The sequence below is a fragment of the Mus caroli genome, chromosome 5, assembly GCF_900094665.2.
Source record: "Mus caroli chromosome 5, CAROLI_EIJ_v1.1, whole genome shotgun sequence".
NCBI lineage: Eukaryota > Metazoa > Chordata > Mammalia > Rodentia > Muridae > Mus > Mus caroli.
In genome coordinates, this window is record NC_034574.1 from 26,204,687 (window position 1) to 26,231,889 (window position 27,203).

The following is a 27,203-nucleotide window of genomic DNA, read 5'->3' on the forward strand; positions in this document are numbered from 1 at the left end:
CCGAGGGACACATTTTGAGATTGCACCCGGCTAAGGATGGCTGATCCTACCTCTCAGCTAGACACGCCAGCTCCCCAGGATGTCAGTAACGAGTTTAAGAAGCCGGTTTTACCATTGCCTTCCGCAGTGCGGGGTAAGGCTTCGGTCTCCAGTCCCTCCGTTCCTGAAGATGTGAAGAAGGAATGTCTCGCGGCTCAGCTGGACTCTGGATGTGAGGAGCCCGAGGTCCCGCCACCGCAGCCGGACAGCGAGGAGACCGGGGGTCCACCGGTGGAGCAGCTCCGCTCCCCGCGGGTAGCTCCTGCTTCTGGCGGTCCGACCCGGGCTCCGCCGTACCGAGAGCCATCGTGGGGCAGCCCAGCCACGGCCCCCTACAGTCTCGAAACCCTGAAGGGTGGCACCATCCTTGGCACCCGCACCTTGAAAGACACGAGCTGCTGCTTTTTCGGGAGACTTGCTAGCTGTGACATATGTCTGGAGCATCCTTCCGTGTCTCGGTACCATGCTGTACTACAACACCGGGGGGCGGATCCCAGCGGAGACTCTGACAGTCATGAGCAGGGCTTTTATCTCTACGATCTGGGAAGTACCCACGGCACGTTCCTCAACAAAACTCGCATCCCACTCCGCACTTACTGTAGAGTCCACGTCGGGCACGTTATGCGCTTTGGAGGCAGCACTCGGCTCTTTATCCTTCAGGTAGGTAGAAAAATCTAAAATAAAAATCTTGGGACTTCACTGTGCTGGGATTCTGAGTTTTTTTAAGGTTTAGTTGAGAAAAAGGATTCTGGTAACCAATGACAAAAGCACAGGCCTCATTCTGGATCCACAGGTCTGTGTACGTTGCTGTGTCTCAGAAAGTAATTTTCTCACTTCTGAATCCATATAATGTATGTATTTTACCCATGATTCATTAGGGACCAGAGGAAGACCGAGAGGCAGAATCTGAATTAACAGTAACACAGTTGAAGGAATTGCGTAAACAGCAGCAGATGTTATTGGAGAAGAAGATGTTAGGTGAAGACTCAGATGAAGAAGAAGAAGAAGCAAATACCACTGAAGGGAAGAGCAGTAGAAGTGGTCAAGATGATGAGATGGGCTGCACGTGGGGAATGGGTAAGAAACTACTACTGAAAGTTCTGAGCTCATTCCTGGTGGCACCCTCAAGTGCTTTTGATCATACAGCTCAAAAGACCTACAGCTGAAGTAGGGTAAGCGTAATTTGCAAGCCCAGGGTCATTAACTTTAGTGATATAAAAATGTTGAATTATGGGCATTATACATACACTTTCTCACCGTGTAGTTTGCTTATTGCTTTTATCATTTAAACATATACACACACACACACACACACAGAGAGAGAGAGAGAGAGAGAGAGAGAGAGAGAGAGAGAGAGAGAGAGAGAGAGTGTTCTGAGTGCTAATTATCACCTGGAGGGCATGGACAAATTTACTTCATTTCTTTGGCTGAGAAATCAGTATTTGATATTTTTTCACCTCTCAGGCTATTTTTACAAAGTACAAAACATTCAAGAGGTTATTGCATATTGCATAGCTCCACATTTTTGATGATAGATATTCAGGCTTATAAAAAGATAGTTGGAGGGGGCTGTGAGATGGCTCAATAGTAAGAGCACTATCTGCTCTTTCAGAGAAAGCTCAGTCCTCAGTAACCACGTGGTGGCTCATAATCTATAATGCCATCTGATGCCCTCTTCTGGCATGTAAGTGTACATACAGATAGAGTACCCATATACATAAAACTTTAAAAGAAAAAGATAGTTGGGGCTAATAAAATCTTAGCACTTGGGAGGCAGAGGCAGGTGGAATTCTGTTAGTTTCAGGCCAGCATGATCTATTTATTGAATTTCAGGATAGCCAGAGTTACATTATAGAGAGATCCTGACTCAAAAAGCAAATGAGAGAATGAATGAAAGAAAGAAGTTGTGGCCCAGTGAGATTGCTTAGCCAGTAAAGGTGTGTGCTGCAAGTTGTGATGAGCTGAGTGTGAGCCCTGAGAAGCACATGATGGAGGAAGAGAATGGGCTCCTCCGTGTGCACTATGGCACTTGTATGTGTATGGCTGTAGATGTCAGGACAGAACAAATGCAGAAATACTTGTGCTAAGTGTAAAGAATAAGCCAGAAACCACTAGCGTGCTCGAGCTAGTGTCAGAAAAGGAATGTGTCACTGGGAACGTAATTAGACCTGTGCTATTCAGTACGGTAGCTGTTATCTGCATGCCCAACGTGGCTCATCCAAAGGCTTGTCTTCTAAGTGCAAACTACACATAGGATTTCAGTGTCAAAATGAAAAAGAGAAAAGAAAATATTACCATAGTCTTGTAATTATTATGGTAAGATGACATTTTAAAGTAGCTAATAGGGAACTCAGAATTATACTCATAACACTTACATTTCTATTGCACAGTACTAATTTAGATCTCTTGGAAACTATGAATTATTTAACTCTTGGGTGTTTGTGTTAGGAGGCATGGCCTGTGGAGGTCAGAGGACAACTTTCAGGAGTCATTTCTCTCCTTTGACTTTGTGGGTCCAGGGGTCAAAAGCAGGTTGTCAAGCTTGGCAGCAGGACCCTTTACCTGCTGTCCCACTTTATAGATTTTAAATAAGAGTTTCAAGCTGAAGCCAGGGTTGTGGTGGCAGTGTGCCACTTTAGTCCCAGTGCTGGGGAGGCAGAGGCAGGCAGATCTCTGTGAGTTCCAGGACAGCCAAAGCTACAAAGAAATCCTTTCTTGGAAAAAGAAAAAGAAAAAGAAAAGAGAAGAAAAGAGTTTCCAGCTAGAGCCTGAAAGAAAGGGAAGTAGTCGTGAGGAAGCTGCACACTGGCACTGGCGTGCAGGGCGGAGGCGGTTGGCTTTAAGGGAGTGTTGTGTTAACCTGTCTCTTTGTCAGACTGGAGAATTACTAATAATCAATATTGGAATCAATGAAGCCTGAGTAGGAGAGAAAGAGACTAGGCTAGGCTAGAGAGCTCAGTGTTTTGTTTTGTTTTTTTTTCTTTTCTTTTCTTTCTTTCTTTTTTTTTTTCCGAGGCGGGGTTTCTCTGTGTAGCTCTGACTGTCCTGGAACTCACTCTGTAGACCAGGCTGGCCTCTAACTCAGAAATCCACCTGCCTCTGCCTCCCAAGTGCTGCGATTAAAGGCGTGTACTACCAACGCCCAGCTCAGTAGTTTTTTTCAAAGTGTGGTGGGTAAATGTCTCTAAAGTGATGAAAAGAAGAAAAAGCCATGGAAACAAGTCTTGTCTGTTACACAGCTTAGAAAACATAGATATTCATAATGGTGACTTTGTGATTGTTCCAACTTCTGCCCTCAGATATCTTTCTGTTAATCACTTTCAGATACAGATAAATAAGTGTGTGTGTTTCTTCAAACATTGTCTCCATACAGTCAGGCAATCCTCCTGCCTCAGCCTCCTGAGTAATGACTACAGGTGTGTGCCCCCTGCCAACTCATCTAATTATATCCTGATTCGGCCTAGAAGGCTCATAAATGTCATTCACATACCCTCGTCTTATATTTGTTCTTTATGTCTCCTTGACTCCTGCAGGAGAAGATGCTGTGGAGGATGAAGCTGAAGAGAACCCCATTGCCTTAGAGTTTCAGCAGGACCGGGAAGCGTTTTATATAAAGGATCCAAAGAAGGCTCTTCAAGGCTTCTTTGACCGAGAAGGTGTGTGTGTAACTGTGGTTCTGGCTGTGACAGTAAACTGCTCACAGCAGTGCTACTTCCTAAAGCTTTGACTTTTGCCTAATACTTGCAAATGATTTGTCTGTTGTCTTCCTCATTATTTCTTGTTCTGTGATCAGTTTCAATAGCTTTCTTTGGCTCTGTTTTTATTTTTTGTTGGTTGCTGAGGCTCAGACACTGGGTGTGCTAGGAAAGTGCTTTCTCTATCACTGAGAGAGAGAGCTCTATCTCCAGTCACAGGTTTATGTTGAAAATAATAAAATTCTTGTTTGTCTGTCTTTCTGTCTTAAATACTTTTCTCCTAACTTAACACATTCTTCTCAAAAGATCTTGGATTTAGTGGTAGGGAAATAAAACAAAGCCTTAGAATTTATTATTCCTAGTTCACATGGTCTTTCATAATCAGTACTTTTTAATGTATGTGTTCTAGAATACCTTAGGTGTAATTGTCAGGAACACCATATACTTTCTTTGAGTCCTGCAGCTCCCTAATTGCTGGACTGGCTAGCCTCTGAGCCCCCAGAATCCTCTTGTCTCTGCCTCCCTAGGCTGGGATTGCAGGCATAGGCCACCGTGCCCAGCTGTCTTCCATGATTTCCAGGACATTGGACTTGGATGCTTATGCTCTCTAGGCAAGGCTCCCATTGAGCCCTCCCCACAGCCCTGTCTTTTACAGTTCTTAGTGTAGATTTTACCTTCATGTGATAAGACGTGTTCTCAGGGAGAATTGTTTCAGTAGATATTCTTTGAAGATACCCAGTCTTCACACATATGAACAGACACATACAATCACACACACATACACATACACACTCACAATTGATAAATAAAAGTATGTATGGAGAGATGATTGGTTTGGATGTTTTGTTCTGATTGTGCTGAGATCAAATCCTGGACCTTGCTCATGCTAGGCAAGCATTCTGTCACTAAGCAACAACCTGTGACCCCCATCTCCTGGAGACCAGGTAGGCCTTGTAGGTCTGATCTTCTTGCCTCAATTTCTGAATGCCTAGTATTATAAGCTGTATATATAAGTATACACAGCCAAGATTGATTTCCAGGAGGTGATCCCTGGCAATGCTCGCTGTGATGTTAGACCTTGAGATCTTGGACCTGATACAGTCCTTACTGGATCAAGTAGTAATTTTAGACCTGACTGAGACTGTTCTTTTCCTGCAGGAGAAGAGTTAGAATATGAATTTGATGAGCAAGGACACAGCACTTGGCTCTGCAGGGTGAGGTATGTTCTTCTTGTTTGTGTTCTAGCTGTGTTTTGAGACAGGGTCTTGTTTTGTGGCAGTCTTCCCTCTTTTGACTACTGAGTACTGGGTTTGTGTGCTCTCTCCTTGCTAATGTGTATGTTTGAAAGCAGCCAGTTTCAAGTTAACGTATGGTTGCAGAGAATAGCCTAAGAGTAACTTCACTCTGCACTTTAGGCTAGTTCCAAGTTTGGGCCTTGGCAGCTTAATAGCACTGGGAGCTGGGGTGAAATGAATGAAAGCGGGTACAAATGACTTGAAGTCCAACTGAGGCAAGAAAGAGTGAAGTTACCTGACAGCATGAAATGCAGTCATCATGGACACTCTTGATAGCTGTTTTCATGAGAGTCAGAGCTTACTGCTGAGCTCCAACCCCCTGTAAACCATTGCAGGTTACCTGTAGATGATTCAACTGGGAAACAGCTGGTGGCTGAGGCCATTCACTCAGGAAAGAAAAAGGAAGCAATGATTCAGTGCTCGCTGGAAGCCTGCCGGGTCCTCGACACACTGGGCTTGCTGCGGCAGGAAGCAGGTCAGTATTAAAAACCTCTTTTCTTTTACAAAACAAAGAAGGGAAATGTACTGCAGAAGCTGCGTAATCTCTCTACGTGGATAGTGTGTAAACTGTACAGAGCTTTCTGAAGCAGAGACAAGCATTCCCTCTCAATATCCTAAGACAGTTAGTTATATTGTCTTAGACATCTTCTGTATGTAGGTGAGTGTACATTTAAAACTAAACCCTAAAACTGGGGTTGGTGGTGCACTCAGGAGGCAGAGTCAAGCAGATCTCTCTGAGTTCCAGAGATCTGCTCAGAAACCCTGTCTCAGAAACAGAAACAAAAACCCAAACCCCCTGGCTCCTGGGCCAGACGTGGTGGTGCGCATCTGTAATTGACAAAGCAGGCACGGAGGATACTTGTGACTCAAAGTCATCCTGGCTCATGGATTCAGGTTCACATTTCTTGGTTTATTTCTATGTTTAGTGGTCGTCTTATTATTATCATCTTACCTTTTTATTGACTGATTTCTTTTTGTTTGGTTGTTTTTGTTTTTCTGAGACAGGGTTTCTCTGTGCAGCCCTGCCTGTCCTGAAACTTGCTCTGTAACCCAGGCTGGCCTTTGCCTGTGAAGTGCTAAGATTAAAGGCATACAAACAACATGCCCAGCTTTGTTTTTACTGTTTATTGTTGTTAAATATATGGTGCGTAAACCATGCTGCAATTTAGTAATATTAGGTATATTTATGTAATCATCACTACCCGGCTCAGAACTTTTCGTCATCCCTGGTGCAATTGTAGCCTGTGAGCATTAATTCTATTCTCCTTCCTACCATCCCATATGTCTGATGTTCTGTCTCAGTCTCTAATTTCGCTTCTTTATAAAGCGTGTGGAGACCAGAGGCTGGTGTTAGGTACCTTCTCCAGTCACTCCTTACCCTTTATTTTGAGGTAGAATCAATAATGAACCCCAAGACCTAGGTTTGTTTAGCTGACCAGCTTGCTCTGGGATCAATGTTTTCTGTGTCGGGGATTACAGGTAGGCTCCCTGCCCAGTTTGCATTGGGTACTGAGGCTCTGAACCTGGTCCTCACACTTGTGAGACAAGTACTTTGTGTATTAAGCCGTCTGTCTTCTCAGCACAGAATATAAACGGCATGACAGGCACCTTGTACATGTAACTTATTTCCCTCTCCTCTCCTCCTCTTCCTCTTCCTCCTCCTCCTCCTCCTCCTCCTCCTCCTTTTTTTAGGCAGAGTCTGTATCCCAGGCTGGCCTCAATCTTGTTATATAGCCAAGAACTTCCAACCTTCCTCTACCTTTACCTCCCAGTGCTGGATGATAGATTTGTTCCCTTGCACCTAGTTAGGTGCTGCTGAGGACCAAGCCAGTGGCCTACGCACACACTGCTAACTGAGCTACATACCAGCCTCCAGTTTTCCCTCCCTTTTTCTTTCTCAATCTCTAAATTAAACAAACAAACAAACTTTTTGTTATGAACTGTTTTATTTTTAGTATCTCGGAAAAGGAAAGCCAAGAACTGGGAAGATGAGGATTTTTATGACAGTGACGATGATACATTCCTCGATCGGACTGGCCTGGTAGAGAAGAAGCGCTTGAGCCGCATGAAGAAGGCTGGGAAGCTTGATGAGAAGCCAGAAACTTTTGAGTCACTGGCAAGTTGTTCATAGAAGTAGCTACTTTGATGTCATTATAGCTTTTAAAAACAACAACATAGAAATCTAATACTGAGTTACAACTTTGGTGGTCTAAATTCAATGTAAGGAAATAACTAGTTTTATTCCAGTTAGTGGAGAAAAGCGTTTCCTCGCTGCCATTGGCTTTCCCCAGGTTTGCATTGATCTGGTAATGAGCAGTCTTTGGATATGGCGTTACTCCCCAGATTCTCCCCCCATCCCACCCCCCCAAAAAAGAAAAAGTTCCAAGTTTGGGTGTTCACAATGAAACCGATGTTAGGCCCTGACATTTAAGAGAAGTCGGAAGAATGGTATTACCTTAGTCTGGAGTGGCACAACCATTCAGGAACTTGCCCTAAAGTGACATGCATTTAATATAATATTTAGCAATATTCCTAGCTTAAAACATTCAACGTCTACCAGTAACTTTTCAGTCACTCATTCTATTTGAGTTTTTTAATTCTAAAATTAGTTCCACTAGAATAAAGTAAACAAATGAAATATCAACTCCATCAGGAGCCAACTTAGATGGACTTCTGAATCAGTCATCTTAAAACCTCTAATAGTCTTGACAGTGGGAAGGTGATGGGGAGGAAAACACCTGCTGATCCTGTCGGTTTGGGCGTTATAGGTTGCAAAGTTAAATGATGCAGAAAGGGAACTCGCCGAAATTTCTGAAAGGCTCAAGGCTTCAAGCAAAGGTGAGACTGTCAGCCAATAGTTACTGAGTACCTGTCATATAAGTATGTACTGCATCAAAAAAAAAAAAAGAAAAAAGGAGGGGGGACTGGAGAGATGGCTCAGGGGTTAAGAGCACTGACTGATCTTCTAGAGGCCGTGAGTTCAATTCCTAGCAAACACATGGTGGCTCACAACCAACTGTAATGGGATCTCTGATGCCCTTTTCTGGTGTGTCAGCAACAGTGTGCTCACATACATTAAATAAATAAATAAATAAATAAATAAGTATGTGCTGCATCGTGTTAGGCATTGGGATATACTGGAACATTCAGGCTTTGGAGGTACTTTTAAGGAGCAATATAGCTTTTTAATTTTACACGTGTTTTTATGAGTGTTTTGCCTTCATATATGTCTGTGTACCAATGCATGTGTGGTACTCATGGAGGCCAGAAGAGGGCTCTGGGTCCCCTGGAACTGGAGTTACAGAATATTGTGAGCATTCCATATGAATGCTGGAAACTGAACTGAGATCCTCTGCAAGAGCAACAAGTGCTGAGCCACTTCTCCTACAGTGTAACATTGTAGAGCTAGAAAAATAGTCTTTTTAAATGTTTGGTTTAATTTCTTTTATTTTATAGTTGATGGGAGGGCTGGAGAGATGGCTCAGTGGTTAAGAGCACTGACTGCTCTTCCAGAGGTCCTGAGTTCAGTTCCTAGCAACCATCTGTAATGAGATCTGATGCTCTCTTCTGGTGTGTCTAAAAGCAGCTATACTGTACTCACATATAATAAATAAATAAATCTTTGGGCCAGAGCAAGTGAGCCTGGTGCAAGAAGGAAGGAAAAAAAAAAAAAAGAGTTCAAAGTCACCCTTGGCTTCATAGTGTGTTCAGGTCTGCCTGGAGTATCAAGTGATACTGTTCAAACAACCTCAGTAAATCTCTGCCCTTTGGGGCACCTTTAAAAAAGAAATAGTTGACGGGAATGAAGCCTAAATCACCTCCTAAGGTCTCACACAGCTATAGCTTTTTGGTTTTTTCCTGGTATCAGTGGCGGGGGATGGCTGCTCAGCTTTGCATTTGTGAGCCCTTTGTGGCTTGTTGGACTGAAGTTAAAAGTCTTTGGGCTGCCTTTGTAACGTGTCTTCTTCCTTTTGGACAGTTCTATCAGAGTCATCATCTCAGGACTCTTTAGATGCATTCATGTCCGAAATGAAATCAGGCAGCACATTAGATGGGGTATCCCGGAAGAAACTTCACCTGAGGACTTTTGAACTAAGAAAAGAACAACAGAGACTTAAAGGGTTAATAAAACTTGTAAAGCCAGCAGAGATCCCAGAACTAAAAAAGTAAGTATAAGTAGTTCTAGTTGAAAAACTTCGAGACAGTATCTCCTGTAGCTAGCCTGGCCTTGAACTTGTGCTCTTCTTTCTACTTTGACTTGTTGTGTAGCTGTGGTTTGCATGTGTAGAGGTCAGGGGTCAGCTTTTGCTGGTGGCTTTTTCTTTCCATCATCTGGGCTCTGAGACTAGACTCAGACTTGGGGTTGGTCTTTACCCACTGAGCCATCTTTCCAGCCTAATGTTGAACTTTTAAAGAAAAGTTTAGTCAAATTTTAAATTTTTATTCTTTGAGTATTTCATATAATGTATTTTGATCATATTCAGCCCCTCTCCTCCCCTCAACTAAATGTTTACCCAGAGGGCTATGTGTACAATTTAAAAACAATTGCATCCTGCTTCTCCTTCCCACATATAGATGTGCCACCACATCCAGTCTTGTTTATCTTTGTATTTAATAAGTACAGAATTATTAAATTATTGATTTTTTTTTTTTTTTTTTTTTTTTTGGTTTTTCGAGACAGGGTTTCTCTGTATAGCCCTGGCTGTCCTGGAACTCACTCTGTAGACCAGGCTGGCNTAGCCCTGGCTGTCCTGGAACTCACTCTGTAGACCAGGCTGGCCTCGAACTCAGAAATCCGCCTCCCTCTGCCTCCCAAGTGCTGGGATTAAAGGCGTACGCCACCACTGCCTGGATTTTTTTTTTTTTTGTTTTTAGCACTAAGGGTCAAACACAGTCTTCACACATAGTAAGTACATGCTGTACCTCTGAGCCATGCTCCTGGTGTAGACAACCTTTAAGAACAAAAGGACAATGCTAGAGAGATGGCTTAGTTGGTAAGAGCACTGGCTGCTCATCCAGAGTCAAGAGTTCAAATCCCAGCACCCACATGGTAGCTCACAACTATCTGTAATGGGATCTGATGCCTTCTTCTGGGTGTTTGAAGACAGAGACAGTGTATTCATACATTAAAAAAAAAAAGGATAAAAGGACTATTTATGAACTATAGATTACTAGAGAATTTTCCATGGATATTATATGGATTCTTAATTGGAATGATATAAAGGGTTTTTTTAAAAGCATTTAAAAATAATTTTTATTTTTTGACAGTTTCATAAATATATCTATATGTAATATATTTTTATTAATTTTTTGTTATCTTTGATCTTTTTTACAGTCTAGTCATTATTCCCTTCCTGTTCTGCCCTCCCACAGTTCCTCATCCCATTCCTCCTCCCCGTTCCCTGGGGCCTCAAGTTTCTCAAGGGTTAGGTGCTTCTTCTCTCATCGAGGCCAGACCAGGCAGTCCTCTGCTGTATCTTTCTGCAGAGCAAACTTCTTTTAAAAGGAGCGTGCACAAAGGAGTCATACCTCCAATCTATAAAAACTTATGCAAGATAATAGGTAATCAGCCACAAAAAATGAAATATGCACACAAAGACCTGGGCATGGTAGTGCATGCCTGTAACCCCAGTATTTGAGAGGTAGAGGCAGGATAAGCCATCCTCTGCTACATAGCAAGTTGAAAACGAGTTTGGGCTACACTTGGCAATGTGTGTGGGTGCGTATGTACATGCATGTGTGTGCGGGCTTAAGGCAGAGACAGGTGGATCTCTGAGTTTCAGGCTAGCCAAGGATACATAGTGATACTCTGTCTCAAAAAAAAGCAAAAAACAACACCACACACAACCAAAACAAAAAAGAAAAGGAAGGAAAAAAATGAACAATTGGAGCTTGGGATATATAGTTGAATCATAGAGTGCTTGTAGGCTCTGTTCAGTTCCCAATACTGCAAGAAAAGGAAGAAGGAAAAGAAATGTAAGGTTATTTATTTAGGTTTTGTTTTTGAGACAAGGTGTCACTAAGTAGCCTTGGCTGGACTGGAACTCACTATGTAGACCAGGCTAGCTTCAGACTCAGATCTGTCTGCCTCTGTGGCCCGAGTGCTGAGATTAAGGTATGTGCAACCATATCTGACCTAGTTTTCTAGACTCTTGTCTTTACATACTTAGAAAATTATTAATATATAATATTGTTTACAGTAACAAAATATGATCCACCGCGTAAATGCTTATCAAGAGCAAAATAAAATATTATATAATAGAATACCATGTAGCTATTAAGATAAGGAAGCAAGTATTTTTGCAAGTTGTGGGATTGTTATCAAAATATAATAAATTGCAAAAGATATATTAACTATAGAACAGTGTAATATTTGCATAGAGGAAGAATGTGTAGGTAAGGAGGTCATAACTTCTGTATGTATATGCATATATGTATGTATGTATGTGTGTGTGTGTGTATATATATATGTGTGTGTGTGTGTGTGTGTGTGTGTGTATGTATATACATAAATTGACACCTAATGTCTGTTTAGTCAAGTTCCTTACAAATATACTTTGAGGTGGGGATTTGTCTACAAGTGACTCACTCTAGAGAAATCTGTATTGAAATAAAGAACAGGGAACAAGCTGGGCAAAGTTGTGCTTTCAAGAATTATAGTGGCACCACAGATATCCTAGAGGCCAGGGGCTTGGACTTTACCCTCCCCCACACCAACATTGACCATAGGCTTTGGGAACATAAGCAGTTCTGAGAAAGGCGTAGACATGGACCTTGGTGCACAACATCTTCAGTAGCTGGTCATTCTGTTAAAGAGAATAAGTGAGGGTTCCAAATGGCATCTACTTTTCTGTCTCTGGAAATATTTATAAAAGCTGACTGAGTGAATTGTCTCTGGGGAAAGGAACTGGGTGACTGGAGGACAACCGTTAGAGAGAAACTTGAGAGTGTATAAATTCTTTATACTTTCTTAGTCAATGTGTGAGTAAACTTGCACCAACAAGAGACTCTTGCACCAAGTAGCCATAGTGTTTTAGGTGTCAAATTATGGTTATGTGATAACAGTTTTAGCTTTGAGAGTTTCAATTTTTTAATAAGCAACTTGAAAACCACATTAACAGCTGCATTGCAGTCTGGACATGGTGGTGCACACCTGTAATCCTCACATGAGGGAAACTGTCCAGGTGGTTCTCAAGTTTGAGGCCACCTGCACTAGAATAGTAAGTTCCAAGCTAGCCTGGACTACAGAGCGAGAGCATGTCTGATGACGTGGCAGAATGCGCGGTGGCTCATGACTGATCCCAGCGCTTGGGCGCATGGTAAGCTGTACTATGCAGTATGACACCCTATGATATTAAACAGTATGCACTATTAAAGTTTCTTCACATAAGTTTTACAAATTCAGTTCTTCAAAATACTAGCCACATTTCAAGTGCGTAGTGCCCAAATGTGGCTGATATTTAATCAAATGGGCAATGCAATATAAACATTGCAAGTTTTCCATCATGGCATAAAGTTCCATTGTACAGAGCTACTTTAGGTTGTCAGTGACTGTTTGATATGCCCCTCATCCCTCTATGAAACCTTTAACTGTTATTATGTAAGCATCTAGATGGGTTGGTTATGTGCTGGGTGGTGATGGTACACACTTTAATCTCAGCACTGGAGTGCAGAGACAGGTGAATATTGAGTTTGAGGCTAGCCTGGTCTACAGCAAGAATTCCAGGACAGCTGGAGCTACACAGAAAAATTCTGTCTCAAAAAACAAACAAACACAAAGATGGGCTATACTTTTCTTTTCCTTCTCCAGTGACTGTTGTCACTGTAGTCACCATCTGACAGATGCAAAGTCCTGTGCCATGTTGGGAATTACAGGCTCAGTGGGCTGTGTCGCCTCCTCAGTAGCTTGCTGTCCTCTGGTTTATGTCTGGATACTCATCTTGTGGTCATGTCTGTTTTCTCCGAAGTGTCCTTGTCAGTTTCTTGGTATTTTTAACACTGTTCTGTATTGTGTGTATGTTGCAGGTTGAGGCGTAGTACAGTGTGTGGGGTCAAAGGTCAACTTTGCAGAGTCACTTCTCTCCTTCCACCTTTCTGTGGGCTCACAGGGTTTGAACAGGTGCTCAGACCTGACTGCCAAGTGCTTTTACCCGCTGAGCCATCTCGCCAACCCAGTTTCATGGCATGTAAGGCAAAACCTAAAACTTAATTAAAATAGATATTTATAATTGTTCCTCTTCCTAGGACTGAACTTCAGACTACAAATGCAGAAAACAAAACTAAGAAACTTGCATTGCCTCTCTTTGGTGCCATGAAAGGAGGAAGCAAATTCAAATTAAAAACCGGAACAGTAGGGGTAAGTTGTGAGTTAGAGTGTGGTGAACTCCTCGGCCTTGAGCTATCTATCCCTGAACTCGGCTTTCCGTCTTATTCCCTGGTCTTGTGGGAAAGTGCTGTTGGATTAGCATGAGCTTCTCTTGCTGAGATTAGTGAACTGGACTGCAAAGATGGCTCAGTCGCTCCTGAGTATGAGGTCCAGAGTTCAGGGCCCAGTACCCGATGTAAAGTGAAGCATGGTCCTGTGCAGTGTGACCCCAGCACTGAGGGCTGCAAAGGCAGGGTTGCTGGGACTTGCTGACTGACAGCCTAGCTGGGCTGCAGGGTCAGTAAGCAGTGAGGTGGAGAGTGATGGAGGAGGACAGCTGACACCTCCCCTGGCCTCGTGTACACACAGACACAGGCAACTTGGAAAGAACTCGGATATTTTTTTTTTTTATTAGTTTTTTAGTTTAGTTTCTTTTCTTTTTTTCTTTCTTCCTCCCCCCACCCCTTTTCTTTCAGCAGTCTCACTATGTAGCCCTGGCAGTCCTGGAGCTAGTTTAACGTTTCTAATGTGTGTCATATTCAGGAATGAAGTGCCTATGGTGATATTTTTCCCCATGATTTATTTTGCTTACTGCTGGAATATTGTTTTTTTCTCCTTATTTAAAAATAGTAGTTCCCTGAGAATTCTGTACATTGTGCTTTGATGATATTCACTCCCCTCTCCAACTTCTCCCAGGTCTGTCTGCGCCCCTGTCCTAGCCACCTAACTCTGTAACCTCCCTTTTCTCCTTTTGTCTCCGCCTCCTCCTCTTCTTCCTCTTCTTCCTCTTCTTCCTCCCCCTCCTCTTCCTCTTCCTCCTCTTCCTCTTCTTCCTCTTCTTTTCCTCTTCCTCCTCCTTGTTTTTGTTTTGTTTGTTTTGTTTTTAAAGGTTTGTTTGTTTGTTTGTTTGTTTTATGTGCATACATAGCTGTCTTTGGACACACCAGAAGAGGGCATCAGATCCTATTACAGATGGTTGTGAGCTACCATGTGGTTGCTGGGAATTGAACTTAGAACCTCTGGAAGAACAGTCGGTGGTCTTAACCACTGAGTCATCATCTCTCCAGCCCCTGTTTGTTTTGTTTTTAAGATAGGGTTCCTCTGTGTAGCCCTGGCTGTGGACCAGGCTGGCCTCAAACTCATAAAAATCTGCCTACCTCTGCCTCCCAGTGCTGGGATTAAAGGTGTGTGCCACCATCACCCATCTTCTTTTTAACCCACTGAACCTAATTTATGCTGTCCATATATTCTTGGATGTGTGTCCTTCTGCTGGGGCATAGTTGGCTGACTAGAGGGTGTACTTTTAGAGAAAACTCTCTCCCACTTCTAGCGCCCATCATTTGCCAATAGCTCCTCAGCTAGGCATAGAATTTTGTACCTTTCTCCCATTTCCCTAGCTGAGGCTGTAGCCCAATCTTACTGACACGTGTTCTCCCTTGAGGCTCCCTCCTCTCCAGTGACTCTAGCTTATTTCAAGTTGATTAAAATTAGCAACGTAATGACATAAATCTAAACAATTCAGCTTGCAATGCCTTGCAGGTTTATTTTCTAACAGTTCTAGATAGTTGAGGTTCAAGATCAAGATGCTGGCATAGTTGGTATCGTGTGCCTTACAGATGGCTGCCCTTTAATACAGTTTCCTCTCCCTTTCATAGTGTCAGGTTTACCATCTTAGGGCCCAGGGCTTCTCAGCCATTTGACTAAGGATGGCTCATTGTAACTTAATCACTTATCTCAAATGAGATGACATTCCAAGAGATCTTAGGAGTTGGGACCTCACACATGGATTTATAGGGGTGTATGTAAATCAGTTTATAAAAAGCAGCTATAGTGTTGCATATCTATCATTAACATACTGGGGAGAGAGACAGGAACTCAAGTTCTGGGCCAGCCTGAGCTATAGAGCTAAACAACAGAACAACTGAGATGGAAAGACCTTGAATTGTGATGGACTGTTGTCTGATACCAGAGGCCTGAAGTCCCAGTCACACATGTGACTGGCGTAAGGTTATGGAAAGGAAAGTATCCAGGTTTAAATAGAAGAAAAGTGTTTGTTGTTGTTGTTTTTAGAGATTTTATTTATTTGCTTTATATATATGATGAGTACACTGTAGCTGTCTTCAGACACATCAGAGGAGGGCATCAGATCATCCCATTACAGGTGGTTGTGAGCCAACATGTGGTTGCTGGGAATTGAACTCAGGACCTCTGGAAGAGTAGTCAGTGCTTTTAACCACTGAGCCATCTCTCCAGCCCGAAAAATGGTTTCTTAAAAGGCTTTTTAATGCTGGGCAGTGGTGGTAGATGTCCTTAATCCCAGTACTCAGGAGGCAAAAGCAGGTCGATTTCTGAGTTTGAGGCCAGCCTAGTCTACAGAGTGAGTTCCAGGACAGCAAAGGCTACACAGAGAAACCCTGTCTTCTTTTGGACTGAAAGCATCCATGCAGGCAAAATGCTATATACATAATAAAAAAATAAATATTTTTAAAAGGCTTTTTAAAACATTACTTAACTTAATTTTATATTTAAAAAAATATTAAGGGACTAGCTAGTGGCCCAGGACTATAATCTCTACTTGGGAGGCAGAGGTAGGAGGATCACTCCAAACTCGAAGTCATCCTGGTCTACATAGTGAATTTCAGGCCAGCCAGCACTATGTAGTAAGACCTTGTCTCAGAATATCTAGAGGGTCAGGGGAGGGCAGTAAAAATGATTTTTTTTCTTGAAAACATATATTTGATTTACTTCCCTGAACACTTTGTAATACATTAAAGTTCTTTGACATGATATGACAGGATTGGATCCTGCTGCTGTCATTCACCTGCAGTAGAATTCTGTTTCCCTACAGGGTGCTTCAGGTATCTTATATTTAACAATCCTAGAATCCTGTGTGCAGCACTGAAGGTGGAGCGTGACTTTGCATCTGCCAGGCAAGCACACCACCACTGCTCTGTATACGGGGTGTTGTGTTAATCATCTTTGTTGTTTTGGTTTTTGCTGTTGCAGATCCAGTTTAGGTTCTTATATATGTTCTCTGGTAATCTGTGGCCCCAGAAATTGCTGAAAACATTTGATAAGATGTATAGATGAACAAAATTTCCTTTGGAGGTCACACTCTAGCAGATTTCTGTGGGGCTCTTTATCCTGGAGGTTTGTCCTTTTACCTTCATGCAGAACTTCCTGTTTGTGGTTTTATTTCCCTTGTAGAAGTTGCCACCCAAGCGTCCAGAACTCCCTCCAGCTTTAATGCAAATGAAGGATGAACCTGAAGTAGAGGAGGAGGAGGAAGAGGAAGAAGAGGAGGAGAAAGTGAAGGAGGAGCATGAAGAACGAGTGGAGGATGGAGGTGTCAGGCTTCTTCAGGAGCCTGAGCTGGAGCTGGAAGCAGCAGTGGAGCACCCGAGTGCTCCTTCAGAGCCCTCGTGCTCCAAGGAGACAAAAAGCCATGGTAGTGTCTTTATTTCCCCTGTGCTGGTTAGTCGGGCAGTTGTGTTCATTTTGGTAGAGTAAAAAATGCAAAACCACACTGGGCAGTGGTGGCGCACACCTTTAATCCCAGCACTTGGGAGGCAGAGGCAGGCGGATTTCTAAGTTCGAGGCCAGCCTGGTCTACAGAGTGAGTTCCAAGACAGCCAGGGCTATACAGAGAAACCCTGTCTCAAAAAACAAAAACAAACAAACAAAAAAAATGCAAACCCAGTTGTGTTTGTTGTTACAGAGGATCAGAGTGTATGCACATGTGAAAATAGCAGGCTTTTCTCTTTAGCAAGCCTTACATCCAATTAGGCAACAGTTGGTTATTGCCAACAGAGAAGCTACTGTAATACCATTCGGTGTATCTTATGTTGGTCTGTGTTTTGTTAATGCTTGTTGTGGCTAATTAGGACTGTCAACTGCTTCCCTCCCTTGTCAGTTTGTGTAGTACTCTCTGGTGCTGTGGAAGGGAGGCTACAGGAACAAGGCTTCCAGAAGATCTAGCTTCATCCATCCAGTCTCCTGTCCTAAGGATGCAGTGTCTTTAGCAATAGGGACTTACCTTCAACCTTTGGGAGTCAGTGACGGGCAAATGGCAACAGCTTTATTGTTTGTGGAGTCACTTGGACTACCCTGACCGTTCTCTTGTTTTTTTTTTTTGTTTGTTTGTTTGTTTGTTTGTTTTGGTTTTTTGGTTTTTTTTGTTTTTTTGAGACAGGGTTTCTCTGTATAGCCCTGGCTATCCTGGAACTCACTTTGTAGACCAGGCTGGCCTCGAACTCAGAAATCCGCCTGCCTCTGCCTTCCGAGTGCTGGAGTTTCTATCTAGTGTCCAGGGCTGGAATTTTTGTCAGGTAGTGTATGGTCTTCTGAGAATTGATGTCAGCACAAATGAAATACTTTTATTTAAAAACACAGGTTTTAAAACTTGGTTTAAAACCTTAAAGCTTGGAGACTGAAGAGATGGCTTACGGGTCAATAGCACTGACTGCTCTTCCAGAGGACCCAGGTTCAATTCCCAGCACCCACATGGCAGCTCACAACTGTCTGTAACTCTAGTCCAGGGGATCTGAGACCTTTAGATCATGCAGGCAAAACACCAATGCACATAAAATTAAAACAAAAAACAAACAAAACCAAAAAACCCAAAACAACAACAACAAAATCTTAAAGGTTAAATAATTAGTAAATCCATAGTTGATGAAGGATTATTGTAGGCTTTTGGTCCTCTGTCTTCTTATTTTTTTATTTTTTTTATTTTTTTTATTTTATTAATATATGTAAGTACACTGTAGCTGTCTTCAGACACTCCAGAAGAGGGCGCCAGATCTTGTTACGGATGGTTGTGAGCCACCATGTGGTTGCTGGGATTTGAACTCTGGACCTCTGGAAGAGCAGTCGGGTGCTCTTACCCACTGAGCCATCTCACCAGCCCCCTGCCTTCTTATTTTTTAACATAGAATTATATTTTATGTAAATGAATTCTGAATCTTATTCAGAATCTAGAGCCTGCTTTTCCTATGTCCTTGAAGTATTACTTTTTAATTTTTAAAAATACATTTATTACCTATGCATTTATGATTATGTGACTACTGTGGCACACACGTGGAGGTTGGGGACAGAGACAGCTGGATCTCTGCTTCCACCATTGTGGTCTCAGGCCATCCTCAGGCTTGCTGGCAAGTGCCTTTACTGCTGAACCTTCTTACTGGCTTTGTGAATCAGATAAGGGATAATAAAAATATTATTTCTATAATATGATTTTCCTTTACTAAGGGTCATAGTGGTTCAACACACACACACACACGTCATGATTTTTTTTCTTTTAACTTTTTAAACATTAATTTTTAAATTTAATTGAAAACTATTAAATTTCCTTTATTGCGTGTGGTGGTGAGGCACGTGTGTTCCGTTTGCACTGGGAGGTGAGAGGATGGCTCTCAGGGGTCGTGGCTTCTGGAAATCCACTCAGGTAGTCTGTCAGCTTTGGCAGCAAGTGTCGTTACTTGCTAAGCCATCTCATTGGCCCTGTTAACTTTTGTTATTGTGAAAATTAAATACTAAATCTTGATACTTAATTCTGGTATCTTTTAAATATATATCCCTTGTAGTTACATTTGTAAGTTAGGTGGTAGATGCATACGTTTTTAAAGACTTTTGTTGTAAGAATAACCATTAAGTTTTACTTGAAAGCTTTTTTTAAACTTTTTTCTTAAAGATTATTTATTTATTTAATGTTTATGAGTACAGTGTAGCTATCTTCAGACACACCAGAAGAGGGCATAGGATTCCATTACATATGGTTGTGAGCTACCATGTGGTTGCTGGGAATTGAACTCAAGACCTCTGGAAGAGCAGTCAGTGCTCTTAACCGCTCTTCAACTCTCCAGCCCTACTTGAAAGTTTTTAAAAGTGGAACTGCAATGGTTCTGCTAGACTTGCGGAGGGCCCTTTACTGAGGACTTTAAGGTGAATTGAATCTGCTGTAGTCTAACTGAATGACATAGAAGTGTGTAACTGCTCTTCTTGTACCATGAATGAATTAATAACAATATGCCCTGGCACTGCTTTTTATAGAAAGTATATCTCAACTCAGCCAAGTGGAACAGCGTAAAGATTATCAAGAGATGGGCAAAATAGTAGCATCATGTGAGGACCCTTCAGGTAAGCAGGGTAGCTGGTTCTCGTGCTTCTTCACACATAGGTGCTGCCTGGCTTTATAAGGGGGAGGTGGCAGCCGCTGCCATGGGAGGCAGAACAGAAAATAGCGTAGAGGTTTCTGTTCAGTACCATCTTACCTGCCTATTACTCCACTCCTGGTCTATATCCTGGGCTTCCCCATCTGTCTCAGAGCATTCAGTGCCGCACACCTCTCTGACCAGATGGAAGGAGCCTCTCCAGCATTCCATCTCTCGCCCACTGCGTCCTACCATGGAAATGGTGGAAACCTGTAGTAAGAAATCGCTTCATAGGTTGGTTGATGCTTAGAAAGCTGCTTTTCTCAGGCTTTGCCTGTTACAGTTAAACTGAAGAACGGGTAAAGCAGCCCCATCGTCTTCTAGCTTCTGGCCTAGCTTTGGTATTTAAAGACTGACAGTGAAAGGTAATTTCCTTTTTTTTCCCCACTTTTTTTATTAGATATTTTCTTCATTTACATTTCAGATGCTATCCCAAAAGTCCCCTATACCCTCCCTCCGCCACTCACTCCCACTTCTTGGCCCTGGCGTTCCCCTGTACTGGGGCATATTAAGTTTGCTAGACCACCGGGCCTCTCTTCCCAATGATGGCCGACTAGGCCATCTTCTGCTATGAGTATGTGTGTGAATGAAATAAATATCTGTTTTATTTTTAAAATTATGTGGATGTGTGTGTGTGTGTCTGTCTGTCTGTCTGTCTGGGGATAGATGTATATGAGTGCTGCTGTTCTCAAGGCCAGAAGTACTTCAGTTACAAATGCTTGTGAGCCGTTTGATGTGTGTGCTAAGAATTAAACTCAAGTCTATGTAAGATTAATGTGTGCTTTTAACTGCTGAGACATTTCCCCAGCCCCTATATATTTTTCAAATGTATGTGTATGTGTGTCTGCGATTATATGCTACATGTATGCAGGTGCCTGTAGAGTCCAGAGGTGGCATCAGATCCCCTGGAGCTAGATTACAGGTGGTTGTTGGTTGCTTGACATGTGCTGGGAACCCAACTCTGGTCCTCTGGAAAAGCAGCATGCACTCTGAACTGTTTCTTCTTCTTCTTCTTCTTCTTCTTCTTCTTCTTCTTCTTCTTCTTCTTCTTCTTCTTCTTCTTCTTCTTCTTCTTCTCCATTTCCTCCTTCTTCCTTCTTCCTCCTCCTCATCTTCCTCCTCCTCTTTTTCTTCTTCTCCTTCCTCTTTTCCTCATCCTCCTTCCTCTTCATCTTTTTAAAAAAGATTTATTTATTTCATTTTTATGAGTACACTGTCACTGTCTTCAGACACACCAGAAGAAGACATCAGATCCCATTACAGATGGTTGTGAGCCACCATGTGGTTGCTGGGAATTGAACTTATAATCTCTGGAAGAGTAGCTAGTGATCTTAATCACTGAGTCATCTCTCCAGCCCCAACTATTTCTTCTTAATATACATTTTTTTTTACAAATATTTAGTTTATTTTTGGTTATGTGTGTGTGCATATATGCATGTTGGTATGTGCACATGAATACTAGTGCCTGTGGTATCCAGAGGTGTTGGATCCTCTGGAGCTGGAGTTACAGGGAGTTGTGAGCTCTGCCAGTGGGGGTTGGCTGCAAATGTGCCTAACCACTGAGCCAGCTCTCCAAACCTTTATATACGCCTTAAGGTTATAGACAAGCCAGTTACTGAGGTGTCTATGGCTTCAATTACGGCACCATCTCAGGGTTTCATTCTATAATATGTTTACTCCTGATAACAGCTGTGTATACTTTACCACCCTTAAAGCAGCACCAGAGAATGAATATAAAAAAGACAGAGATGAGCTGAAGAAAAAGAAATCTCCTGGGCCTGGCAAAGTAAGTACTTCAGTTTTCACAAACAAACTCCCTGTGGTGGCTCCTTGACTCTTGTGACCACCTTAGAGTGTTCAGCAGCGTCAGCTCCTTGCAGAAATCTGGGCTCTTCTTTATTTCGTTTTTTAATTCTTCATCCACCCCGCTCATGTACCCGACAGGCTGCCTCTTATTAATTATTAATTGTTTTTTCATATCTTGTATGGGGTGCAAAGAAATCTGAGGAGCATGTTCTTATCTCCTTCCTTTTGTGACACAAAAGTATTATTGATGTTCTTCACTGTTATCATGTTTACCCTATTGTGAAAATCGTATTAAAATATCAAGAGCTTCCTGCTTCTCCAGCTCCTCAGAAGGGGACAAGTAGGTTGTTCTGTCCCCTCCTGGGTTCATCGTGGGGTGACTGACTCACAAGAGGAGTCGCAGAGCTCGGTGTGCAGTTGTGCTGGCAGCTGTGGTTCCTTACAGCAGAGGGATAGCAGGGACAGTCAGCAACTGGAGAAAGCACCTGGGGCAAAATGTATGCAACCGTGTGCAAGGCTCAGAGTCCTAATGCACTAGAGACACAGATGTGCTTAGTTCCCTTAGCAGCTAGCTGTGGCAAGTGTAACTAAGTGGAGAAACTGATTTACGGACTCACAACCAAGATTCTATTGAGGGTGCATGGAAGGCATTCCCTGCTCAACATGTGTCCTCTTTCCATGCTGGCAAGAGGAAAGTGAGCACATTGAGTGACTGTGGAGACAGAGTGAGCCATCCTTGCCTGTCAGGACTTAGTCCAGCCAAAGGCCAACAGCCTCACAAAGGACAGCAAAGACAGACACCAGCTTTCTCTTACCACTCCTTTAATTTCTCTTTTTCAGGGGTGTGTGTGTGTATGTGTGTGTGTGCTTTTTTGTTATTGTTTTGTTGTTTTTGAGGCAGGGACTTTCCTTGTAGTGCAGAAGTGCCTCATACCCAGATGTTAACACTACTTTATAGGGTCTTATGTAACTGGCCTCAGGGACAGCTTAGTTAGTGAGGTGCTTGTGGGGCAGGTGTGAGGACCCAGGTGGGTTTGGATTCTCAGCACATGTCTTCAGTTCCAGTACTGAGGAGGCAGACAGGCCAAACAGCCTAGCCAAATAAGTGATCTCCACGTTCAGTGCAGAATCATCTGTCAAAAAAGGATGGTAGGTAGCTTAGTGCAGACTCTTACTAGCTGACAAGACTCACAACTTGAGTTTGATCCTGGACTCATTTGGTGAAAGGAGAGAACTGATTCTGGCTAGTTGATCTCTGACCTCCACATAATGCCCCAGGGTGTGCACACTCAAAAGCACAAATAAATATAATTTTAAAAGCTAAAAAAAAAAAAAGAGCCAGGTGTGGTGATGTACACCTTTAATCCCAGCACTCAGCAGGCAGAGGCAGGTGGATCTCTGTGAGTTTCAGGACAGCCTTATCTACAGAGCAAGTTCCAGGATAGCCAGGACTACAGAGAGGAACTCTGGAAAAAACAAAAATTAAGCAAGCAAGTAAATAAATAAATGAATAACTAGTGGGACATGTGCAGTACACATGCCTCTAATCCTAGAACCTGGGAGGCAGAGGCAAATGGATCTCTGTGACTTGGAGGCCAGCCTGGTGTATGTAATGTATTCCCAGCCAATTGGGGCTTCATAGAGACTTTGTCTCAAAATAAAACGTGGAGAGCAATTGAGGAAGACACTCGACACTGACCTCTGGCTTTGTAGGAATCAGAGTCATTCATAGAAACTGTTTTCTTAGTTTTGCTTACTGAGAGGCAGAAAAACAGTAATTCTTACAGCTGAAAGTCTTTAGAATCAAACATGATGGGACAAACTTGCAATCCTAGGTAGGATGATCACAAGTCCCCAAGGTACCTTGAGCTACTTAGTGACACTCTGACTGAACAAACTCTTGTGAGTAAAACAGTATATTTCTTCTTTGCAGTTTCCACCCATCCTTTCTTCCAAATATCCTGAGGATGACCCAGACTACTGTATATGGGTCCCACCTGAAGGTATAGTGTTTATTTTTCCTTCCTTTAAGAGGTGTGTGTGTGTGTGCGTGCACATACAACATGTATTCCTGTTGCCCATGGAAGACAGGAGAGGGTGTTAGATTTCCTGGATCTGGACTTATGGGTGATTGCAAGCTGCCATGTGGGTGCTGGGTACTGAACTCAAAAGATCTGCAAAAGCAGGAAGTGCTCTTTTTTTTTTCTTTTCCGAGACAGGGTTTCTCTGTGTAGCCCTGGCTGTCCTGGAACTCACTTTGTATACCACGATGGCCTCGAACTCAGAAATCCACCTGCCTCTGCCTCCCAAGTGCTGGGATTAAAGGCGGTTGCCACCACCGCCTGGCTCAGCAAGTGCTCTTAACCCCTGAGCCATCTCTTTCTATTTATATTAAATAGGTTATATATTTAAGAAAGTTTACAAAGTGTATATAGTAAGTCTCCCATTGATGGAATTAAAGGATGTAAAGAGACATATCAAGTGAGTAGAATTGGTGCATCCTGTGTAGATCCTCACTTACACAACTTTTAAAAGATTATAATGGCCTAGTGTATAGTTGGTAGAGTGCTTGCCTTGCATTCACAGAGCCTTGGGTTCAATCCCTAGTACTGCATACGCCAGGTATGGTGGTGTAGGCCTGTGATCCCAGCATTCAGCAGTAGAAATAGGATGATCAGAAGTTCAAGGTCATTTTTTACTACATAGCAAGTTTGAGGCTAGCCTGGGCTACACTTAGGCCCTGCTTCAAAAATCCATAAATAAATATGAAAAAATAATTTTTATAAAGTAATGAGACAGTCACACACATTTGAACACACATTTTAGTTAGGGTTTTACTGCTGTAAAGATGCTGTGACCAAGGCAACTCTTATAAGGACAACATTTAATTGGAGCTGGCTTACAGGTTCAGAGGTCAGTCTATAACCATCAAGGCGGGAGCATGGCAGTGTCTAGGCAGGCATGGTGCAGGAGCAACTGAGAGTTCTACATCTTCATCTGAAGGCTGCTAGCAGAATACTGGATTCCAGGCAGCTAGGATGAGGGTCTTAAAGCCCACACTCACTGTGGCACACCTACTCCAACAGGGCCACACTTTCTAATAGTGCCACTCCCTGGTCCAAGTATATACAAACCATCATAGACACCAACTGAATATTGACGATAGAAATTATTGTTAACTCTTTAGAGGTCTGAATGATGTTGAATGATGGTTTTTGGAAAATGTCCTTATATTCTAGACATGTTCACAGATGTAATGACATCTGAGATTTACCTTTAAATGTTCTGGTGGTTGAGAATAAGAACACTCGGATAGGGATTGGAGATGGAGAGGACTGGCACATTTTATTCATCACTAAAGCTGGGGGAGGAAAGCCCGTACTCTTTATGTTTCTCTGTTTATTTTTGCATATTAACTAAAAAAATGGATTCTGATTCATCAAATCATTTTTTTATCTAGAGATAATGGAATATTATCAGTTTCTTATTAACTCTTAATGTATTATACAAAATGCCCGTATAGAAGATGTTTTAGTACCTTTTCTATACAAATGGAGGTTTCTTTTCTACTCATTATTTGTTCTTAGAACAACTATTATTTTTGCTCATTTACTTGACATAGTTGTTTTGTGTGTATGTGTGTGTGTGTGTGTGTGTGTATACATACTCGCAGATGTACGCCATGGAATGCATTTGGAACTCAGGGCAATGTGTAAAGATTGATTCTGTATTTTCACTGTATAGGTTTGGAGATTTATTGGACTTGACAGCAAGTGAATTTACCTACTAAGCCACCTCACTGGTTCCTTGTTCTGTTTTCTTGGATGTTTTTAATTTTTATTAATTATTGTTGTATATATGATACGCAAGTGTGATAGAGATGGGGAACTGTGTGTTCTGTGGTGATCATTTGGAGATTGAGGCAGGAGGATTATGAATCCAAAGCCAGCCTGGTCAGACAGGTGTGTGGCACCATGTCTGACTAAATGCTACTACAGTTCTTTTTTATGGCAGACTTTTATTCAAATAGTTACCTCATTGGATATTTGCTATGTTTCTAGTCTTTTGCTACTCATTACAAACAATTCTATAATAGTAATCATACTAGATGAATTAAGTCAGTTTCAGAAAGATAAATATTACATGTTTTCTCTAGGTATAAAATTGTATGTGTATACATGACATGAGGCTGTTCAGAGGAGCAAAGGGGCTTCTGGGCAGGGGAGCGAGGAAGGGTGGTAGTAGAGTATGGGGGATACTCAAAGCACATTACTCCCATGAAAATATGTCTATGAAATAAATCAACTATGGAGAAAATTGATAAATGCTAAAATTGAAAAGCATAAAGATTACTGGACAAACAAGTAAACAGAATACACCAGGTACAGAGACACATCTGTGGGAGTGCTGACATTAGCATCCTGGGTCAAAGGCCTGCCCAGAATGGCACTCTAAGGATATGGTGCCAGCTCTGTGCTAGTGCACACACAGCGTGTAAGAGATGATTGCCTCTCCATCCACAGGCGAATCACGTGCAGCTTTCTTGGTGGATGGTGTTTCTAAGACACTAGTAACTATTACAACTTTAGGTCCTAGAAATACTTGCTTTCTATCTACTAAGAAATGTTAAGTAAAAAGAAACAAGATTGTGAGATTATGCCCAAAAAGTAAATTTTCAGAGCAAAGTGTTGTGGCACTTGCCCTTTGGGAAGCAGAGGCAGGCAAGGCCACAGAAAAATTCTGTCTTGAAAATCCAAAAACTTAAAAAAAAAAATTGTAGGTAAATATTCTGTTATAACAGAGACTGCCTTACTTGCTTTGCTTTTGACCTACTGATACCTGAATTGTTTTTTCTTGACTTTGGGAAAGTAAACACTTTTCTTTTCTTGTCTTTTCTTTTGATATAGGTCAAAGTGGAGATGGCAGAACCCATCTTAATGACAAGTATGGCTACTGATTGGTTCAGAGTCCCAGAGGAAGACCTTGTGGACCACAGGATGTTTGGGAGGAAACATCAAGTCATGGCCAGGAATCAGATGACCATTTGTAAAATCTGGTGACTGGCTTTTTCTTCTGTATCCCTGGTTTCCTATAACTCCCTGCCCATTGGATTCTCCTCAGTTTTGGTGTTTATATTTAAGTGTTTGTGTGTATATATGTAAAAAAAGAGCCATGTACACTAGAATCAGTAAAGTAAGAGGCATGACCCATTATGAACTGAGGTGATGATCATTCCCTTAATGTTCATTATGGTTATAGGCTGTGATATAACAGGGCCTGTGCTGGACCCTGCTGCCACTCAGGGTGAGTCCTGTAGTGAAAGTGGGCTATCCTTAGGTCTCAGTGCTGCCTACCAATGCTATAGATGCACAGCACAGCTCTCTGCTCAAGGGCAGGAGGAGGGAGTTTATTCTCATCAAGTGTAAGTGGCCAAAGATAACTTGTTCTGGTTCTGCTGCATTCTAACCTTTCATGGTCACAGAGTTCTAATACAGCAGCCAGTCAGCCTGGTAGTGTTCAATGTGGGAACGTACAGTAATACTTATGTTGGCTGACCGCTGCAGTTTATGCATGCAAAGGCTAAATGCTTTTTTAGCACCATGATCTAACCAACCAAGCCAGCTGGGCAATCCAATGTTGTTTTATATCTGTTTCACAGTGCTAGTAAGGTCCATTCTAGAGACCTGATAAAGATGAGTCCAAGCGGGCAGGAAGGCAATCTCAGAGAGCGCAATAGTTGAAAAGCCCTGACCATATTAATATTGTTAGCCATCATGATTGGGAGTCTTAC

The 27,203-nt window shown here is 42.3% G+C and overlaps 1 protein-coding gene across 3 annotated transcripts; it reads left to right on the forward strand.

Moving 5' to 3' along the window:
* Positions 1-26,625, forward strand: Slc4a1ap (solute carrier family 4 member 1 adaptor protein). 3 transcript variants are annotated; one of them, XR_003836753.1, is made up of 14 exons: positions 1-699; positions 918-1,116; positions 3,573-3,695; positions 4,893-4,953; positions 5,365-5,504; positions 6,985-7,145; positions 7,798-7,867; positions 9,009-9,195; positions 13,274-13,385; positions 16,602-16,842; positions 19,446-19,532; positions 21,296-21,392; positions 23,346-23,415; positions 26,320-26,625. XR_003836753.1 is itself a non-coding variant. In XM_021162683.2 (14 exons), exons 1-14 carry the CDS (start codon positions 37-39, stop codon positions 26,367-26,369), a joined length of 2,235 nt encoding a protein of 744 aa, XP_021018342.1. In that variant the 5' UTR covers positions 1-36; the 3' UTR covers positions 26,370-26,625. The 3 variants fall into 3 exon arrangements, 2 of the variants coding, with proteins under 2 accessions (XP_021018342.1, XP_021018343.1); XM_021162683.2 differs by having other exon boundaries at positions 21,322-21,392; XM_021162684.2 differs by having other exon boundaries at positions 21,325-21,392.
* Positions 26,626-27,203: the final 578 nt, after the last annotated feature.

Coding starts and splice junctions, on each gene's coding strand:
- Slc4a1ap (XM_021162683.2), top strand. CDS start 37: ATGGCTGATCCTACCTCTCAGCTAGACACGCCAGCTCCCCAGGATGTC. Junction 4,954..5,364: donor ACTTGGCTCTGCAGGGTGAG/GTATGTTCTTCT, acceptor AAACCATTGCAG/GTTACCTGTAGATGATTCAA. Junction 7,868..9,008: donor GCTCAAGGCTTCAAGCAAAG/GTGAGACTGTCA, acceptor CCTTTTGGACAG/TTCTATCAGAGTCATCATCT.